Below are 22530 nucleotides of genomic sequence, written 5' to 3'. Positions count from 1 at the left end.
ACTGCAAACAAAATAACTACTTCTGCTTCTTCTAAGAATGATATGATAGAATAGAATACTATGATTGTTGTGGTTCTATCTATTGTTTATGTTGGGTTAATGATCGTTTGTAATATCCCCCCACATGACAGTTTGGGGGGGGGGGGGGACTCGGTACACCCTAGTGTATACTGATACTAGAGACCTGAGCAGGTTAATTGAGGGGAGAAAAGACTAATTAAAACTGTGGATACAGAGGGTTCTAATCCAACACCCAAAGGAAAGCACAACTAGCACTAACATCAGGGAATAAAATACATGCACTCACAGAAGTTCAGAAATGAGAAAGAAATTAAGCATGAAGTGGGGAAAAACATGGCTGGGTCTAAAAAATATATATCATATATTTATATATATATATATTTATATCATATATATATATTACACCCAGAAGTGAGATGTCAAAGGTCATAAATTTTACCGGTACTTAAAGAAATTTCTATTTATTGTAGGTTTATACAGTTTGCACTTAAAAAGTTTAATGTTTATATTTCGGAATACAAGGTTAATGTGAGTTATTGTCTCAGAACTGCTCACTTATTGGTTTTCTGCTTTTAATCGAACTAGAAAAGTTGTATTATGAGTAAATATCCAAGAAGTTAAGTTATCTGTTAAGGAGCCCAGGTTTTCACAATTTGTTGGAGGTTGGACGTTTTGAAAGTTTAATTCTTGGGTTAAAAAAATTTTTAAAAAGCTGCTCAGTAATCTAAAAGTTAACAAAATAAGCATTTTTTTTTTAACATAATAGAACCTTGTCAGACAGTTTAAATCAATTGTTCGCTGTTGTTAGAGGATAAGTCATCAAGGATCTTTGTCTGACTGACCTTGTTAGTGGCCAGCTGTACTTGACCTATTATATCAATGAGGATCTAGGCACTTTACTGGCATTGGATGTATGTGCAAGGTTTAATTTAAGTTACACTGTACTTAGCTAATGGCTGAGATTAGTGTTATACTGTATCATGTGTGGAGCCCAGCTGATGTTTTTTCTTTAAGCACATAGAAGGATAAACTGGCAAACGAAACAAAACAAAAAAAGAAAAGACCATTTCAAAAAAAAAAAACTGCTTTGTATTAATTTGACACCTGGCACAAATTACCCAGTGGTCATTTCAATTTCAACCATGACCCAGCAATGTGCAATGACATCTCAGCAGTGTCCTGGCATGACTCGCTGACTCAGAATGCCATCAACTGTAGCACCTTCATTTTCTTCAGACAAATCCAGCCCGATTAAAAACCCAATGTACCGCAATGAGCAACACAGCTGTGTTGATATAATTGGGAGAATTCTGAGGGCACATTTTCAGCCTCATGGCCTGCTGCTTTTCCTCGGTTAAACTGCCCTGGCTTTGAGTTGCATTATCTAACATTCAAAGAGTAAGCTTGTATCTGGATGTGTTCTTGCCAATTAACCTCTTCACAAGTTAACCTTAAACATAATTTAATGGATGCAGAAAGACACAAAAAGTCAAAAAAAAGAATAGACTTTAATTAAAGTAAGACAGCTGCTTTAAAAGGATCAATATCATCACAAGTCTTGCAGCCAGGTGGAAATGTCAATAAGAAAAAATAAATGTTTAGTTCTACAATGCAGACGAACATCCATTCCGAACCACCTTGACATCATTCAAATTAATTTGAACTTTAACTTTTATTGATCTCACACTGGAGAAATGTACCTCTGCATTTAACCCATCACCTCGGGGAGCAGTGGGCACCACTGTGCAGCGCCGGCGGAGCAGTGTGGGGTTAAGGATCTTGCTCAGGGACCCGGAGTACAGGCTGCAGGGATAAAACCGGGTACTTGTAACTGTCTCAGAGCACAAGCGCACTACCCTTAACTCTAGGCCAACACTCCCCACATTTTTGATGAGAAATGTTTCATACCATGTAATATCTTAGGAAAATCTTATGGTATTGATAAAAATAAATAATTGTAACATATTACCAGCTAATATCTAAAACAAAGTCAAAGTTCAAGATAAAGAATTCACGCTCTGCTGTTTGGGTATTTTCTTCGGTTTAGGTTTTTACTTTGTACTTTTCAGTTACACTTTGATTTATGTTATTTTGTGTTTTTATTTAGATGTATTTAGTTTTAATTTACATCTTAGTTTGACTTCTACTTGGTGTTTTTCACTTATCTCGTTCTTGTCATTCTCTTTGACTTAGATTAGTCTTTGTCCAGCTTTTTCACAATTACTATTATCTTTAGATGGTGTTTCATTTATCTTAAGTTATCCTAGTCTCTCCCTCCAAAGTGTATTTTCCCTTTGTTTTCCTGTATTTTCTATTGTTTAGATAATCCCTTGTCAGGATAAGGCTGCATACTGCTTAGTCCTGCAGTTTAGTCTGTGTCAGCTCCTGGCTGCATAGGTGGAGTTCAGGACCTGTTCTCAGCTGTGTCTACATGCCATATTGGGGTCTCTGAGGGGAGGAGCTCCTGCTTGTTCATAACAGGCAAAAATTGGTGCCAGGGGTTGGTGTGTGCCCAGGGCCACCAGAGAGACTGATTCCCAGGGTTGGCCTTTTCAGCTGGGTCTGTTACATTTTGCCCTGTCCTGTAGCCTATAGGAAGCTGCCCCTGCTTCTTGCTGTAACCTACTTCTGTGTGGGGCACATGGCTGCCCTGGAGTGATGCTTTTTTGTTTGGCTGCCTGGGACTGTTGTGACCTTTGGAGCTGGATCTATCTGCCCTTTTCTGCTCGAAGGTGCTGTGGAATGCAGGCCTTGCATCATTTTTACCACTCTTCAAATATAGACCTCCAGGTCATACACACCCTGTCAACATAAGTATAATCTCACGCACTCACGCATAAACACACACCTATATGATGTTATAGTTATACTAACAGATGTTAGGATACTGTCTTGTTTTAGTAAATTCTTGTACGTATATCTGTCTTAGGTGTCGATGATGGAGCAGATATTCCCAGGGACATGGTGGTGGGCATCTATGAAAGAATACAGCTGAGAGAGCTCCGTTCAAATGAAGATCATGTCACCTATGTCTCTAAAGTTGAACAGTCTATAGTAGGCATGAAAACGGTAAGGACTCTATGTTAGAATATTTTCATTAAAACCTTAGCTAACAGATATGTATCTTAATTTACTAAATCATGCATCAACCACACCAATTATACCAATAATTATTCATACACTTATCACAAGCAATTATCACATTTATTACTCATTAAAAGTCTCATCTTCAGTTCACTTATTAAGTCATTACCTAATGAAGATACACCATTACCACTGTATCATTAAACTCCTTAAACAGTCTGGAATAAAGTGTGTAAAGCACAAAATGAAAGATTGTTAAATAAAGTGTCTAGCTTGTAAAAACTAGTATATATTTTCAGAAATGTAAAATCTTTTTAATGGTAAGTAGAAGTTATACAGACACCTTGGCAATAAAATGTTGCCTTTGGATTGATAAATTCTAGTTTTGTGGGTGCACTGATCATACTGAACATCTTTAAAAGTTGGTTTTATTTAATAAGTACAGCAGATACCTTACAAAATCAATCAAAATTTAAACTATAAAGAAAAATCACAGTTGAACAGCCTGTGTAAGTGTTTTTTACTCCTTCTGAATGCTTTTCTATTGGTGTAAAACAAGTTGTCCAAAAGTAAAAGCCTGCCATTAGAAACTAATTTATCAACCTGGGTTTGGGGTTTTCGTCGTTAATTATGGTCCTGTGGTTCTGATCAATTTAGTGAGTCAGTTGCTGTGCCTCAGATGTGTCAAATAAGCTGCCATCCAGGGAAAATAAATGACAGAGCAGAAATATATTTGCAGAAATAATGGATGCCATCAGCATCATCTACACCAGTGGTCTCCAACCCTGGTCCTCAAGATCTACTGTCCTACAGATTTTAGATGCATCCCTGCTTCAACACAGCTGAATCAAATGATTGATTACCTTTTCAAGCCATTCATTTAATTAAGCTCTGTTGAAGCAGGGATGCATCTAAAATCTGTAGGACAGTAAATCTTGAGGACCAGGGTTGGAGACCACTGATCTACACTTTGCTGAAAGTTGCTTTCGTCTTTTTTTATCCCTTCTTTCATATGGTCATAAATAGATAAATTAAGCCGTGAATTCATGATTAAATTTGTCTCCTGAGACTACTTAATGTGTCAATTAATGGCTTTATTCATTTAGCAAGGTCCAGTATCAGCCACTTCCTAACTTTACAAATTACTTAAGAGCACTGATAGAAAAGAATTGAAAATCTCTTTTTATACCATCAAGGCCCGTGCCTTTTTAGTCTCTTTGTGATAGATGACTAGCTATGGAATTGCATGAGGAGTCCTGTCATACCCAAACAATGATCGATTGTCATGACAGGAAGTGAATGTTCTTACCAAGGGGAGCAGTCTACCATAAAAAGAGGGAGACATTGATAAAGTCCTTTCCATTGTTAGCATAGCTAGAATATCCTGTATTGTCTGATCTGTTATAAAAGTTGTCAGTCGTAACTATCTGGTAAAATATTCACTGATGTAGCAGTCTTTGAATCTAAATAAAAGCTTTAAAATCTATAAGGTTTAGATTTAAATTGATTCAGTCATGTGAGAAGGATGGACATGTTGTCTTGTTTAAATGTATGTGGTGCCTTGCAAAATTATTCAGAACCATTGAGCTGTATCCTAATTTAACATAACAGAAAGAAACTTAGCCACACGTAGCATTTTGTCTTGACTTCTTTTGTGATTAAGATCTGCCACGCTACAGCATCATTTCTAAAGTGACTTGTGTGAATCTTGGTCTTTATTATACTTTTTGGACAATAATGTTTTAGAACACAAATCTAAACCTGCTATAAAAAATACAAATCTCGCAATAGTGTCTGCATCTATTTACAAACCTATAAAACATGTATTTTTCTTGTTTAGATTATAAATTGCATTCATCACTTTGGATTTGCATTCAAACTAAATAAAAGAGAATGCGTAGCACATCCAATTTGGATCCCTCTGAAAAAGTCTGATTTAGAGCTCCTTAATCTCCTTTTTTAAAATAATTTGAAACTCTCTCAAGTAATTAAACAAGACATCTGCTTCATGTCTTCAGGTTCTCTCTGTCCCTCACAGAAGATTAGTGTGCTGTAGTCGACTTTTTGAGGTAACAGACGTCAACAAGGCACAGAAACAGGCAGCACACCAGAGGGAAGTCTTCCTCTTCAATGATCTCATCGTGGTAAGGTTAATTTCCCACTTTCGGTGTGGGGGGGGGGCATTTTGTATCATTATCCACCAATAAGATAGAGCTATAACCCAATGACAGTTTTCCCAAGGGTCAAAGTATGATTTGATTCAGTATGTGTGTTTACATGGGCTTTGAAAGACAAAAAGACCCCTATCACAAGTATCAATAATCATTTAGCATGCAGAATTCATCCGAGGGCTGTTCTGGGGATTTTCTTTTTCCAGGGTAAAATGTTATTCTTGCAATATTATATATAGTTTTCCTGCATAAACTGATATCAGATCATCTTTCTAAATTTACATGGCTTGGCACCTCCCCCATTTTTAAATCTGTCTTTCATCAAACAGGAAGCCATTGATTGCCCGCCAATGATGTTAATTCTGCCTTTTGACCAATTTATAGTGGCTTCTGATGTGTTTTAGTTAGGATTAGCGGTGTTCTTGCCAACAAGCTTGGTTATTTTATTGTTTCAGTGAAATTCCTGGTGTTATAAGATATCAGAAAAGTAGAGATAAGACATGAAAAAGGTTGAGAATTAATGTGTTATGGATCCAAAATGCAGAAATTGAAAGTCAGCATCTTAAATAACAAGGTAAAGAAGTGAAGTAATATGATTGTGTGTGGGATGGAATGACAGAGTGGGGCCATACTGTATCTGCAGTAGGGTGAGGGTTTTCATGTTTTATGAAAATTAAAACAAACAAAAAACAAAACCTAGGCTCAACTTACCAGTTTATGTTACAACTATTACAGAACGGCTAGATATAGAGTGACTGAGGTAAACCATAGAGATTAGAGAGCAACTCAATCATCTTGAGGAAGCCCAGAGTACCAGGGAGCCCCCATAGAACTGTGTTTACATGTATAGTTAATACAACCATTTCCTCATTCGTGCGCATTAATTATTTTTTTGATTAAAATCCTTTCACTAAACTGCCATAAGAACGCTCCAATGTGTCCACCACATTGGATCAGTCCATTTGCTACACATCTTCTGAAAGATCCAAACAGACAGCAGCAAACCATTCGAAGAGCAGTGTTGCAAAGTTAGCGTTTTTGTCGCTATGTTTAGCGACGTTTCAGACCACTCTAGCACTTTTATTTCAAGAAGAGCCTAGTGCCAAATCTAGCTACTTTTTTTTTTTTTGCTACTGGAGACTTTGCCGACAACATATAAAAGCACCGAACTGTGCTCTCCAGAGCAAGTAGATTCATAACCCCACCTTATGCTCTCTTCTCTCTTGTCTGCTGTCATTATTCATGCAGATATTATTTCAGCAAAATGAAGAACAGAAAATAAGGAAAAAGAGTTATTCACTTTTGCTGTTGCCTTTTTGGAAAAACAGGAAGGAGCAATCGGCTAAGTGATCTTAGTGCTTGAAAAAAAATCTTTCATTTCTTTTGAGACAGCATGAAAAGTCAGCTCAGTACAAAACATAGAGAGGAAAACAACAAGAAAAGGACAAGAAGAGATGGACAGAAATGTAGAACGAATAATGTCTGTCTATTCTATTAAACTTTCTGTATCTGTAAAATGGGTCTTTTTTATATGTGTTGTCTTCTCAATTCAGAGGGTCCCCTGCCTGTCTTCTCCTAGGACCCCAAAATTCCTAAATCCGGCCCTGTGTAGGGGTAAGGTATGATGAAAGGATAGGAGAATATCTATCTAAAATTTTGCTCATGAAATAATGAGCTATTTCCAGTCCATTCTCCTCCCAACCAGCCAGTGGACTGCACTACACTGGAAAAACAGTCTAGAAATAGGTAAAAATTTCTGTTTCACCTTTAATATGAGTAGGTAAATGAGTAAGTTTGCCAGTGGAATTAGTATTTTTTTATTCTTAAAATAAGATAATTAGATAATATGCACTCCTCAGTCCAGGAAAGAATGCACTTATTTTAAGACAAAAGGACTTATTTAGATTTCTATTTTTTTTCTGTAAAGCAGAAAAGAAGAGAAAGATCAGACTGCTACAGAAGTTGAGAATAGGAAACAGCGGGGACTGTCAAAATTAACACATAAATGCCCAATAAAGCAATTTTTATTTAACGTTTTCTTTTTTTTTTTTTTGCACACTTATGTGTTTCTGTACTTTTTGGACATGCTCTGCACTTTAGTTTTCTTAAAAGCTTGGGGAGACAGGTCCACTCTGTCCGCCTCCTGTCCATCTCTCCCACTGAAAGCACTCAATGCAGCTGTGCGTTCTCCGCAATGGGGGCTTAGATGCGAAACAAGAGGGAGTGAAACAGGAAAAGAAAATAGCAAAAGCATGATAAACTCTGCAGAAATAATGAATGCAAAGGCAACAAAGACATGACAAAATTTTATGTGCAGCCTGTTACATCTGTCCCATGAAGTCTGGTGTTTTGAATAAAATGAAGCTTTGCAGATTTAGAAGATATTGGGTTTTAGTAAACTCCTCACAACCTTCCACAACTCGACATGATCATATGGTTCGGTTCTTTTTGTAAGTTTAGACCTTTTTAATTTTTTTAAGTATTTACATCAAACAAGTATACAATCTGAAAACAGCACAAAAATAAGTACCGGTATTACTCTAAAAGCTGAATACACCCCCTACTGTGGCATTGTCATCATTGTACTTTTTTTGCTTGTTTCAATCCCACACAAAATTGGTTATCCTTGTCAATTTGTTTTCCAAAAAGTTAAAAACTTTTACCATAGGAAGAAGTATATGCATTCTTCTGTTAATTTTCTAATAATGTGGTATAGACTTTTGGGGGGAGAATATTCCTACTTTTAATGTTTGGTGTTGCTGCAATCATAAAAAAAACATACATCTGCATCAAAGAGGGTTAAAGACTAAAGGCTGGTTCACAAAATCAGCAAGATTTTTAAATTGTCAGCTGATTTAATCTTTCCCTACCTCTGAAGGTACATACAGATGCTTTAAAGTTTGTACAATTTTAGCAACTAATGAGTCTTTGTGTGGATTAGAGTCCTGTATCTTGTCAAGTACCTTTCAGGTACCCTCACTAAATGAACAAAAAGGGACTGGGTAGCATGAAAAACCTTTTGAAATTAGTAAAAGTTTTTATTTATATTATACATATTAAGCCTAATCTTAATTAGTAAATGTATTCAGGTGTCTGACAGTCATTGACTGTGGACCATATTCTTTTATAACAAAGAAAACTTAAAAGTAAGCCTTGAATATCAGTCAGTAAACACCATAGTTGATCAAATAAACAGTGACATTGGGATAAGTTAATTTGAGCTCTGAGGTATTTTCTGAGCCTGAGGTAAATGCTCAATGTAAATGTTGCACACTCTAAGTTCTTAACTTTATTCTTATACTGTCTTCATTGAATTTAATGTAAAATCTAACAGCTGTTTCAAAAAAGAGGCTTGTTCAGATTGTTGTATTCTATGCATGCCAATATGAGGATGTATTTACGTTTGTGAGAGAAAGAAAAAGCCCTTCAGCATCCAGCTAGTTTACCGCTGGTCATCTGGGAGCCCTGTTTGCATTTGAGCATCAGGCAATGTGCCTCTGTTTCTTCTTCTGTTGTTTAGACAGCATTTCTCTTAAGCTAAAAAAAAAAGAAGACACTTTGTGACTAAAATCACTGAATGAAAATGAGTGGCTCTGTGTATGCATTCTGATAACAGGGGGGTCACACTCTATTACTTATGGGCAAAATGGGTCTGGTCTCGGTTCTGTTGTAAGTTGGATAGGGATTTGAAAAATTGGACCTGTGCAGAACTCTGGTTCAGTTAAAACAGAGCTGGCCCGCTCACTGGGACTGCCCATAATGAAGAAAGAGGAGCTCAGATGTTGACTGTTGCTTGCATGGTTTTCGTCAAGGAAACACCATGTATGATACTGTAGGACAGCTTAAAAAAAAAAAAAAAAAAAACCATGTATGATACTGTAGGACAGCTTAAAAAAAAAAAAAAAAAAACTCTTAGATTCCCCCAATTTGGAGTCAGAGTTTAAGCAATGTTATTTAGAGTAAAGGCAATGGCTTTTGACACAGCATGATTATATATCCGATAAATAAGGCCTACAAACCAGGTTCTTCATTCTTCATTCCACACACAGCTGAAAGCCTTTAAGGTTCTTCCTTTGCTATGAAAGCTGCAATGCACCACCTCCTCTGAAAGCTTCTCATACGTTATGTGGTTTTATAACTCAGAACTCTTCCGCTGTTTGTTCTAATAATAGACAGTGGCAAATGCATGCAGCCTCTAAAGAAAAGGTCTGTCCTCTATAGAGTTGTTGCAGAAGCTGATAATGAACTTCTGAGCAATTTCAAATTTTTTACAGGATTGAATGATCATATTCTTAATGCTGGGTATAATTAATGTTCTCATTAAGATACACAAAAGGATCATTTGTCCAAATTTAACAACGTTTATGATTATCTTCAGCTTTGATGCCAGTTTAGGAAGACAAACCACTGTAGTGCAGCCCTTTTCCTCCCTTTCTTACTACTGACTCATAAAAGTAACTGAGGAATAGAGGTCAAAAAGACAATATAAAGTAAGTGTATAAAAAGGTTTTCCTTGGACAGTGAAGCTGGATGTTTTACAGCTGGAGCTATCAGTAACTAATGGAGCATTTTCCCAGACACACATTTTCTTGTGACACACCAGAAATGAATTACCTTAAGAAATCTTACCACAGAAGACAAGACTTAGACTTTGTATTTAATTTGTCTCTTGTTCCAGCAGCTTAAACATATCAAGAGGTGTAAAGTGCCAATATGATCTATCTATTAAATACCACTTCCTTGGAAAATATTATACCAAACAGTAGTCTAGTGCACCAGAGTTTTCTCATTTTTCTCTATTTGGAAGGTCACTCAACGGAAAAGATTCACATTATCTCTAATATATCCTGATATCGGTTTGCCACAGACTTATTTTTCATTCAAATGAAAGTAGTGCAGCTCATTCTGAGACACTGTGAAGGTTATGGCTAAGATTAATACTGTCTGTCTGTCCTTTAAATTAGTTTTAAATGATTTTATAGTTTATGATTCTAAGCAATTTATCTTATCTCTTTCAGATTTTGAAGCTTTGTCCAAAGAAGAAGAGTTCTGCTGCCTATACTTTCTGCAAAGCTTTGGGCCTACTTGGCATGCAGTTCCATCTCTTTGAAAATGAATGTAAGTGACAATATGTAGAAATATGAAAATAAATTCTAAGACGTACCAAGTATAAAAGCAATACAACAAAAATTTTGAGATGAGCCCAGAGTACTTACCTTAAAAAAAGAAAGTGCCTCATTTGAGATATGGTACCTTCAGGCACAAACAGGAATAAATTTCCCAGTGTGAAATGAATATAAATGTTCCATAGAATTTCAAAAACAAAAGGCAATATAATATACACTGTTCAAAAAAATAAAGGGAACACATAAACTATACAATATAACTACGTTCTTCTGTGAAATCAACCTGTCCACTTAGGTAAAGCATACACTGGCCCTTTTCGGGCCGATTCTCCAGTCGTGCAAGAATTTTTTGATGAGTTTCAGCCTCATCGTGTGTCCTGCATCATGTAGTATAACGAGGGGCAATTAGCCTCTCACAACAGCCTCTCCCAACCATCTCCCAATCAGGAATCATAAGGTTGGGAGAAAATCAAAGCTCGTTAGGTGTTCGTGGGAAAATCCTGCTCTTCTACTTCTTCTTCATTCAGATTGACGAGTCCAACCAGAGCCATCTCTTGGCGTGTGGTTTCTGGACGTGCTGTGGGAGCAGATAAATTACATCAGAGAATCAGCTTGTACAGTGAAAATACATGCATCGTGAGCTGTGGACTGTGTGGATTTGTCATTCAGTTTAAGCTGTAGCTGAGAACGATTAAAAAATATCATACAATGTATGCCAGGCGTTAGGAAGCAACGCTGATTGACAATCAATTTCAAATGCTGTTGTGCAAATGCAAAAGACAGAAGGTGAAAATAAGCAATTAGCAAGACACAATCAATAAAGGAGTGTTTCTGTAGGTGGGGACCACAGATCACTTCACATCACCTGTGCTTTCTGGCTGATGTTTTGGTCACTTTTGATTGTTGGTGGGGATTTCACACTTGTGGTGGCATGAGACGGACTCTATAACCCACACAAGCGGCCCAGGTAGTGCAGCTCATTCAGGATGGCACATCAATGCGAGCGGTAGCAAGAAGGTTTGCTGTGTTGGTCAGTGTAGTGTCCAGATGCTGAAGGCCTTGTGTAAGGAGGAGCATTGTCAGAGCCCTGTAAAATGACCTCCAGCAGACCACTAATGTGCTTGTGTCTGTTTTAACTGAAAAGTTAAAAACCAACTCCATGAGAATGCCACAAGAGCCCGGCGTACACAGATAGGGGTTGTGCTCACTGCCTAACATTGTGCCGGATGCTTGGCTTTTGCCAGAGAATATCAAAATTGGCAAATTCACCACTGGCACCCACATGTGACTGATGTGACCATATGTCACTGTGCTCTCCATAGTGTTAGGAGATACTATGGAGAGCGAACTGCTACTGGCTACCAGCAACATCCTTCAGCATGACCGGGTTGGCAGTGGGACAGTAATGGTCTGGGTTGTCAGAGGTAGCACAACTGCCTTTAGGTATCAAGGTGAGATCCTTAGGTCTCTTGTGAGACCATATGCTGGTGCGGTTTGCCCTGTGTTCGTCATAATTGGGCTAGAATGTGTCAGCAGTTCCTGCAGAATGAGGGCATTGAAGCTCTAGACTGGTCTGCCCGTTCCCAAAACCTGAATCTGATTGAGCCCATCCAGAACATCATATCTCTATCCATCCACCAACGTCACATTGCACAACAGACTGTCCAGGAGTTGCTTCAGTCCAGGTCTGGGGGGAGATCCCTGAGGAGAACATCCATAACCTCTTCAGGAGCATGCCCACGCATTGTAGGGAGTTCATATAGGCATGTTAAGGCCAGACACAACACTGAGACTCATTTTGACCCTTTTTTAAGGACATTACATCAAAGTTGGATCAGCCTGTGGGTTTTTCCACTCCAATTTTGTGTTTAAAACCAAATACAGGCCTCCATTGTTTAAAGCATTTGATTTCCATTGATGATTTTTATGTAATTTTGCTTTGAGCACATTCAGATTTGTACAGAACAAAGTATTTAATCAGAATATTTAATTCAGATCCAGGATGTGTTATTTGATTGTTCCCTTTATCTTTTTTAAGCACTGTGCTTATATTTCAACACTTTTGCCATCCAGTTTACACAGCTTTGCCAAATTGAAAACGGGCAGGTATGGCTCATTGTGAAATACTTTTACTTTGGAGGTAACAAATGCTGTGAAAAAATTCAATGTGAACAAAATGTAACAAATAACACAGAGATCTTAGATACTCAGAACTTTTTTGGTAGTTTTATTAGGAACCTCATAATTTTCTTGGACTGATCCAAACACCTTTGAACTCCACAGACTATCCTCATGGCATCACAATCCTCTCCCCGTATGGCTCAGACAAGAAGCAAATACTTCACTTTTGTGCCCAAAGTGCTGAGGAGCTACTGAAGTTTGTGGAAGACCTGAAGGAATCGATTGCAGAGGTGTCAGAGATGGAGCAGATACGCATTGAATGTGAGTGGGTTTGTGTTATCACAGAAGGAGTTGTTGACTCTTAAAAAAAACACTAGAAATCTCATGGCCCAAATTGCCTCTTCTAAATCAGCATTAGTATTTAATGATGCACATATTTCTAACTATAGTTTGGACATTTCCTTATTGAAAACAGGCATACTTTTACAGAGCTAGCCATTTTTTATATGAGACTGATCTTGGGCTGCTGTAAAAACCAAACAAATATATCAGCAATAAGTAAAGAATTAATTTTACTTGTATTAAACTCTACTTCGGGTTACTGTTCAGACTGCAACATGGCTTTTAACAGAGTTGTACAGGATTAGGTGGCTCTGAAAATCTACAGCACAGTATACCTTGTCATTAATGTATGGCAAGTCTCTACATTAAGTTGCCTTTTCCTATTAGAGAGCATCATGGAGCGCTTCCCAGCTGGCATTTGGTGAGTGAGGACTTGTAGCTCAGAGAGTAAATGGAAAACAATATGCAAAGATGTGCAACAGTTGGCAAAGAAAATGTCAAGTTGGTTTTGTTAAAGGCTTAGGGTTAGGCAACAATAAGGTTTCTGGCATCAATTACGTGCACTAAAGATAGGTTTAAACAGTTTATTATCATAAAGAAAGGCTCTCTGGATTCAGATAAACTATCCATTGTGGAACTAGGAGCAAATGTAAGTTGTTATCGTAAAATGCAGTAAATGGTTGAGATATGATAGAAATTTTTGATCAAATGGTTGGCTAAGTATTAGATATTTTATTGAGTTTCAAGGGAGAAAGGTGAGTATACTCATAGAAGCAAAAATTGACAGTAACTATTGAGTGGTTATTGTTATTAATGCTTTTTTTAATACACTTTTAGTAGAAAGGGTGAGAGTTTGAGTGCCAATGGTGGACAGGCAGGTGAGTAATGGAGGATTATTGTTGAAGGGTCCTGAGAGCAAGAATCAAGGTCAGCTAGTGGAATGTTAAAGAGATTCACATGAGAGTTGAAGTAAGTTCTCCAACAAACTCAGTTGAAAGTGAACTGAAAAACCCATTTCTGAAAGGAGGGGAAAAGAGGTAAGCATAGGAATGCCAAGAAAAAGAAGAACTTAAAAAAGACATTCATGTGAGCAAAACTATCTGGAATGTGCCTGTGGGATTCCATTCCTTTTTAAGCTCTTCCTGAGTGAGCATGAAAGGCTGCAGCTATGACGATCCACTTGCTGGTCAAACCCTGTATGTCTTAACAGAAGTGGTAAAGACACACAGCACTATGGATGTTGTCAGTGCAGTAGGCTTAATCCCAGGCAGGCCACCAACCTAAAGCACCAACCCTCGTTTGCTTGTTACAAACGAGGGTTGACCATATTAAAGACCGTCCTAAAGGCAGTAGTGAGTGGGGCGAGTGGACCATTCAGCCCTTAAATAGCAAGTCTGCATCAGTGCAGACTCGCTGTAATTTGGCAGGGTGTGTAACGCCAACCAGCACATGCATTCAGATGTAAGTTCTGCTGGTGTGCTGCATCTTTTTCACACTGACGAAAGACACGTCATTATTTCCAAAAGGAAAGGTCCTCTTTGAAATAGTTTATTTCATCATATACGTTTGTTTTAAGAAAGATGCAAAAGTTTGATTTCATGTCAAACACTGAGCTACAGCCATGCACATGGGGCATGACACCTGATAGTTGAGGGTTAGTGGATAGGGGGCGGTTTGGGATCGGGCCATAGTCACTGGACAGAAATCCTAAATGGTATGTCTACAAAATAAAGCAAACCCTACAAAGCTCCAAAGTTGCTTTCTTAAGTTTTGGGTAGATCAGTCTTGAACGGCTTTAATCATCATGATGTGTCTCCACCTGTACACCCTTAAAACATAGCCAAGGTAGGTTATGGAGGAGTTGTAATATTCAAACTTGTCTCAAACTGAAGTATTTCCATTTTTAAATGATTAAACATTTCTCCATTAGACGTTCAAGTCTTTTGTCACTGTTTTATAATTACATTCCAGTTTAAACCTCTGAGCATCTGCATCAGTTACATTTTAGAGTGTGTTTGCTCTTTGATGTGCTTTTTTCATTTATTCTTAAAAAAGAAATTGTATGCCTTTACAGAGCCTTAAATGAATTCTATTAAGGGATAGTCTTAGTGGCTAAATAAGGATACTAGGAATACTTATGAGATATGTTTAAAGAAAAGTTTTATCTAATTTATATTGATGCACAACATGTTTTACTTTATTTTCCTGAAATCGATAGTCCTCTTTAAAAGTACCTAACTTCAAAGGTGCTTTTATGGATTGTAAAGAATATCTACAAGCTGTCAGAAAGAAGATATCGAACTCCTAAAACTGGGAACAACAGGCAGTCATCATCAAGACTAAAGTTTAATTAGAAAGAGGAATAGTTTGGTTTTGAATTTAGACTGTGGGAGAGAAAGGCAATGAGAGAGTAAGGGCGTTGGAGTATAAACACATTTAATTGTGTTTCCTTCTAAAAGACAGGAGTAAAGTGGTTACTGCTTTCGCTCTTTGACATCTCCATTCATCAGTTCACTTTTTTTCTGGATTCATCTCAGGGTGATGATGTGGGTGATTAGTTTTGTTTTTCTTCTTTGCAGGGGAGCTGGAAAAGCAGCAAGGAGCCAAGGCACTCTCCGTTAAGAGTAATGGGACAAAGCTAGAGCTGCTCAGCAAACAGGGCTCCCTGTCAGGTATGTGTATCAGAAAAAGTGGAGTGATTTAAAAAAAAAAAGCAGAAGGAACAGATCAACCTCCGGCATGTAATATTGATGTTCAAGTTTGTGATTTATGCTTAAATATATATATTTTATTTTTTAAAGAATTCAGAATTTTCTAACGAATTTTTTGCATTCCTTTCAATTGGCTTAGTTACATTTTTTAGATGTTACATCTTAACAGATTCAGACTAATTGCTTCACTCTGAATAGAAAAGATGTATAAAAAAAAAAATATGAGGTAATAGAGAAATAAAAAACAAACTGGAAAACATTTGACACTTTTTATGCTCAAAATTAGATGCAAACTAGGAACCAAAACTCTTTTAAATCTGCTCATTGCCATTGAACTTTGTAGGACCTAAAGTCACTGAAAAGAAAACCAGCATTTCAAAGGCAATTTTAATTCAAATTGAAAAAGAATTTTGTAATTGTACATTTTAAATTTAATCATCGAAGGGGAATTGTAAATTGTATTTATTAATCCATCATTAAAAATTGGAATGTAAAAATGGATTTAAAACCCTATTTCTAAATGAAATTTAAGAAAATTAAATTCATAGATTTAGATGCATTGGCGATTATATAGATATATCCATATTTCAGCCATGGTTCTGATGCTTATTGCACTCATCTTTAGCAACTAAATGTAAGAGATACTCTTACTTTTATTTGCTTCTTATAATACTTATTATTTTTACAAGTCAGTAAGATACATTTGAAAATAACATGGGTGTAAACAAAGTGTTTCCATTGCAGTTATGATCATTTTGATGCAACCGAAAAACCCAGTCGATTGAAGTGTAAAAATCAAAAAACGTGATTTTTTTCTTTTCTAAATTGCAGTGTTTCCATTTAAGAAATGTATTTTTGTAGTTAAAATTGATCAATATGATGGTTAATGGAAATGCAGCCAATTTGTATGGACTATACCTACATTGAGACAGAAAAATAGACGCTGCAAACCTAAAAAGCAGGGGGAAAATAAACAGGCCCAAAAACTTGCTTCCACACTTTAAAAATGCGTTTGTTTATTACTTATTTTTTTTATAAGTTGGCCGTGTGTGGCAAAGGCTGAAACTTGTTTAGTGCTTTCCAAAGGATGTGGGGGAGTGGTGGCCTACTGGTTAGGGCATTGCGCTTGGATTCCAGAGGCTCTTAGTTCAAGCTCCTCTCCCGAGGACTGTCACTCTGAGCAAGACTCTTAACCCCACACTGCTCCCCGAGCGCCACACAAAGGCAACCCATTGCTCCAGTAGCGGATGGGTTAAATGCAGAGTTAATTTCATTGCTTTCTACTTGTGACATTTTAATGACAATAAAGTTAAAGTTCTGTCTAGAATTTCTGATATTTAAATACTCCTAATTGAGTGTGTAAATTGCATTCTCTGTCTCTTCTCAAGAAATATGCAATTCTTTCTTAAGCAGAAGAATAAACCATTTATTTAACTATAGACTTTAGATGTTTCCATATACATATTGTTCAGTTGACTGTTTTCCCCTTTTCTAGGAAACACAGAGATAGATGAAAGAAGCGGACACAATGCAGTTGAGGTAAGTGCTTTAAGATAGGTTTAAGTTCCCCACAACAGGTAAGTCAGTGGATTCAGCATCAGGGCAGGATGAGATAGGATTAAATCCCAGGACGAGTCATATGTCTAGGACGAGGCGTCAAGCAGGCGTGGGTGGGGAGTGCATGAATGAGTGAGTGTTACTGGGTAAATTGCAGTGGGCATGTGAGAATACCAAACATTATTAGATAAATAGACTTTATCTGGAATTTTTGTTTGGGTGGATTAAAGCAGTCATGGCTATTTGGCTTTATCTCTTTCTTTCTCCTAAAATGTCAATTAGTTTCACACACTGGAGATTGGACTTTAATGTTACTCAACCTGTAGTCACAACCACCACATTCTTTTGTCAGGGAAACACCTCAGGTAAAAATTGTGTGCAGATAAAAAAGCAATCCAACTACAACAACATCATTTCTTGTCCTGAGGGGTCCAGATGACCTTTTTGAGTCCTTTATGTGGCTGTGGAGTGGAAGGTGGGAGTAGTAAACAAAAAAGAAGAGCCAACTGGACATTATGTGGCTACTTCCCCACACCTCTTAGGAAATCTTTCTAGCATACATGTTGTGGAATACACAACCACAAAATTGTTCACTAAATGCTTTTCTGTTTTTCTAAAGAAATATTTCAAATTATTATCAATATTTAGCCCTCCTGAGTCAATATCATTTAGAACCCACACGTCTGTGTGTCATGTGGTACAGCTTTTAACACCTAGGGATTGAAATGAAACCCTTTTTCCTTTATAAAATGGTTGAACCTCAGTCAAACTTGATGACAACTCCTTTTGACATTTTTAAGTCTTACTACAAATTTTTATATTGTATTTAGGTCTGAACTTTACTGGACCCATTTTAACACAAGAATATACTTTTATCAAAAACAATACCATTATAGCTATCGCTGTGCTTTGGGACATCGCCTTTGAAGGAACCTATTCTCAAGCATTAATGCAGCTTTTAAAATGTTTTCTTTAGGTTTTCCCTCAATTTAACTCTGCAATGAACTCTCAAAAACTTTCCTGTAAAAAAACAACAACAAAAAACATACCTGCAGCATTAGACTGCAACCAATATTCTTCGAGTGATGAGGGACGATGAGTCCGATGACATGTGCCATGGTAGACTTTACTTGCATAACTTTTTGATTATACAGTAATGAAGTAGATTGATTAAATAACCTTTTCCCCCCACTTTTAGTTCGGTCATCACCTTAATCTAAATTTTAATATATTAATCTCTGTCCTAAAAACTCTACACACAGTACCACACTATAAAAATGTAAAAACAATCATTTTTTATTTGTTGCTAATTTCTTCCTAATAGAAAACTGAAAAATCAAATTTACATAAATAGTAACAAAAATTGAGCTGAGATATATTCTGAGGCCATTGATCCTCCTTGAAATATTTCTGCATTTTAACTGGAGTTTACCTGCAGAGAATTTATTTGATTGGAGATGATTAGGAAAGGTACAAAACCTATGTTGATCTTTTGCTAGGGGAGAACCTTCCAGAAGGACAACCCTCTCTGTAGCAATATACCAATCAAGCCAGTATTGTCGAGTGGCTAAACAAAAACCATTCCTTATTAGAAGATAGATGGCAGCCCATATGGTTTCTGCCTAAAGGCACCAGAAGGACTTCTCAGACCACAAGGATTAAAATTCTCTGGTCACATGAGACAAAAGTTGAATTGTTATATTCATACACCACTCATCACTATCCCACTCATCTCTACAATAAGGCATGGTAGTGGCAGCATTATGCTGCAGGGATATTTTTTCAGCATCAGGAACAGCCAGATTTTCCAAAATACTGGGAATGATGAATGCAGTAATGTACTGAGATATCCTGGCTGGAAACCTGCTTCAGAATGCTCTGGACCTCAGACTGGGGCAACAGCTAATTTTTCAGGATGACGATGAGACAAAGCATACAGCCAAGGTCTTTGAGAAGTTATGCTGTGTGAATGACCTTTAGTGGCCTCTAAGGTCTAGACTTGAATTTTATTAAGAAAGAATAATGGTTGTGCAGACATGTCTGCTTTTAAAACTGATGAAGCTTAAGAAGGTACTGCAAGTAAGAATAGATGAGATTGCATAAAATGCACGTGACCCAACCATTTACAGCAAAGGCTGTAAATACTTAACCCAATGTAACTTTTACAAATGTTTTCTGTAATATATAACAACGTAGGTAAAAGATTAATTTAATACGACTTGCAAAACCCTAAACTAAATGTAAAAATTGCAACACCATGAATACTTTCTAGATGCACTGTTCTTCAAAAAGTTATATTCTGGTCTCATCACTTGAAAACACTGTCTTCCACGTTTGCAGTACTACCACATATATAGTGGCACACTTCAAATGAAACTGGATATAGCTTTCTTTCAATTTTGGCTTTCATTTGGCCACATTTCAACATTAGCCAGATTTTAATTTGTTATCTTTGGCTTCCTCAGATTCGGTCTAACTAATGCTCTTTATACAGTAACCTGTCAGACTGGGTGCATGCCTTGGTAGCTTTACAGTGAAAATGCCAACTATAACACTATTATATTTAGTGCAATCAGAGTAAATACAAATGCAAGATATTTATAAAAAAAAAAATGAAAAAAATAATGTATTCTTGTCTATAGTCTTTAAACTTATGTGTTAAATTGTGTCCTTTTTTATTAATTTATGATCCTATATTGAAAAAATAACTTTATAACTGTAGAATATAACTTTCTTAAAATAAAACAAAAACTATAGGGACTGTGTTGGCCTAGGAACTATGATCAGCCTTAATCAGTAGGTAAATAGTTATATTTTGTCTACTAATAGCAGCAGAAAAAATCTGAATATGTGTAATATAGTGAGTTGACTCCAGTGCTTTTTGTCTGGTATTTTATTTCACCTCAGGTCAATCTTCATGGTTGTCTGAACTACCTTTTTACTAATCCGCCATACACCCAACAGTAAATGTCAGGGGCTGGTGGGGAACGACTGGCTGTCGAGGCACATTTATCTTAAAAACCAGGATGTTTTCGGAATAGAAAAGCAGAATACCCTATACAGCCTTAGCCCGCATCTCATGGAAAGCTTTTGGTATAAGTCAACTTAATAAGATTGTAGAGAGAAATATTAAACTGTAATTTAATGTTTCCTGTAGACATCTTTGCTTGTGGGTCTGCTCACCTTCTGTTCTATTCTTCCACTTCTCCCTCTTATGATCTCCTGTGTTTTGGTTGCCTCGACCCCGCCCACCGTCACCGTAGTGCTACATGGTGGTTTGGAAGGGAGACACAGAGGGTCCCTCGGTGTCCTCCTTTTTAACCACAGGGCCCCTCCTATAGATTTCTCCTTTCCTTCACTGCTCTCCTCCTTACCCCAGTCACACACTGGTCTTCCCAGCATCTGTTGTAGTGTTCCCAGCACCTGTGGGGGTGGAGTGATGGGAGTCACTCTCACTGATTTTACACCTTCACTATTTCCCAACACCTAAGCCCTAAAGCATGCCCTGTGTGATTGTATGTGTGTGAAAGTGGTGCCACCCCCACAAAAAAAAATAAACAACGCTTAACGGACTGTAGAGGAGGACCCAGTTTTATAACATTTGATGCTGTTCTCTTGACTGTTTTCTAAACTAGGTGTCAATTCACAACAGGCTTCAGACGTACCAGCTCAGCAGCAGCAGTGTGGCTCGGAGCCCAGAGAGCGCGGCGCTTCTTAACAGCCGTGGGGAGCTGCTTTTCCAGCAGGGGTTAACACAGGGGCCGGTGCCTCCACCTCAGTACCCGCAGTTGCATTCCGCGGCGAGTACCCCCGCCCACCATCTCCCCATTCAACTGCAGCACCAACCCGCCATAAGTGTGGCCGACCTCCGGCCCGAGGCGCTCATCCAGTGCCAGCAGATTGTCAAAGTCATCATGCTTGACAGCAGCGGCCATGGACGTGTGGAGGCCTTCCTCAGTCATACGCCTACCCACCACCACCACTACCAGCATCACCACCACAGCCACCACCAGCTGAGCCAGTCCGCAATGTCCACCCCTGTTCGCTCACCAGATGGCTCCTATGGCAGTGATGGGCACCAGCCCCCACTGCCTCCTCCACCTCCACCTTACAACCACCCACACCAATATATACCACCAGACCCTCGCCTCAGTCTACACCGGACCCCTAGTGGCTCTCGGAGCATGGTGTAAATTAATAGACATAAAACTCAACATAAACCTTCCTTCTGTGTTTGTACATAATGTACAGATTCTAAATAAATACAGAGGAAAAAGCTATAATGAAGAAAAAGAAAATAAAACCTCACTTATATGCATATATCTAAAGAAAATATTAAAATAATAAACATTTTGAATCAGACTAGGAGAAATAAGGTGTATTTATATATATATATATATATATATATATATATATATATATATATATATATATATATATATATATATATATATACTTTCACTCGATTGCTCATGTATTTTGAAATACTATGTAGTTTAACAAATTTCTATAACTTTTACGTCAGTTTTAACTCTTGCAAGAGGAAACAAAGAAACTATTTACTGAAATCAGTTTGAGGATGGATTCCCTGTCACATCTTACCACTAATGAATCCAACAAACTTTTTGACATTTTTTCCAGGAATGGATGCTGGAACACCCAGAGGACCTCCTGCTCCTTTTTTTCCCCGCCTACTTACTGTGCTGTATGTGTATAGCTGATGCTAAATGGAAAACGTGCCAAAAATACATATGCCTCCACAAAACAATGACTTCTTTGCACTTGACTGAATGCTAGGGCTTAAAGAGATAAAAAAAAAAAAAGAAAAAAGAACAAAAAACATTAAGATAGGTAGTCCTTTCGGGTCTCTTTTAGCCATTTGCGCTTTTGCTGACTTATTTATGTGATGGAGGGCCTTCTTCTTTTCCTCCCAACTCCTTTAGATTAAAAAAGGAAATGGCTTTCTGCGAAAAGCTGTGTTTGTTATTCACTCATCCCTTGTATTGTGTCTGCATCATCAAAGAACATTCAGTGGTTGTTTGACATAGATCAGTGGTTCTCAAACGCTTTATAAGTACCACCTTGGTAAAGTTTTTTTTCTTTTTTTTTTTTTTAAACACATTGCAAGACAAAAACCAGACTTGCATCCAGACTTTGGGGGTTTTAAGTTTGTTTATTATGTCCTATATATGACTAAAATAATAATAATAAAAAAAGATTATAGTCATTTGACACTGCAGGAATGTTGGCACAATGCAGTTTAATTCCTTTTGTGTCCGATAATGATCATTACCTTTAAAAGGTAATGATCATACTTTAATATTGAATAGTGAGGTTCTGCCCAACAGAACCTTAATATTCACCAAGCTCTTTTATATTTAGAACTCATTTTAATTA

At 37.4% G+C, this 22530-nt stretch overlaps 1 protein-coding gene across 3 annotated transcripts in view; it reads left to right on the top strand.

Annotated features, from left to right (window-relative positions):
• The window catches only part of iqsec3 (IQ motif and Sec7 domain 3), a 134605-nt gene extending 113107 nt beyond the window's left edge, over positions 1-21498 (top strand). For 2 of the 3 annotated variants that reach the window (XM_015376677.1, XM_015376679.1), the window contains 7 exons: positions 2951-3090; positions 5124-5249; positions 10295-10394; positions 12686-12844; positions 15445-15537; positions 17072-17115; positions 20769-21498. In XM_015376677.1, coding sequence (XP_015232163.1) covers positions 2951-3090; positions 5124-5249; positions 10295-10394; positions 12686-12844; positions 15445-15537; positions 17072-17115; positions 20769-21326 — 1220 coding nt within the window. In that variant the 3' untranslated portion in view covers positions 21327-21498. The remainder of the gene's footprint in view (positions 1-2950; positions 3091-5123; positions 5250-10294; positions 10395-12685; positions 12845-15444; positions 15538-17071; positions 17116-20768) is intronic. The other variant, XM_015376678.1, reaches the window with a different exon arrangement.
• Positions 21499-22530: the final 1032 nt, after the last annotated feature.

Source organism: Cyprinodon variegatus, unplaced genomic scaffold (genome assembly GCF_000732505.1).
Source record: "Cyprinodon variegatus isolate N-32 unplaced genomic scaffold, C_variegatus-1.0 Scaffold139, whole genome shotgun sequence".
Taxonomy (NCBI): Eukaryota; Metazoa; Chordata; class Actinopteri; order Cyprinodontiformes; family Cyprinodontidae; genus Cyprinodon; species Cyprinodon variegatus.
This window is presented reverse-complemented; position numbering and strand designations above follow the sequence as displayed.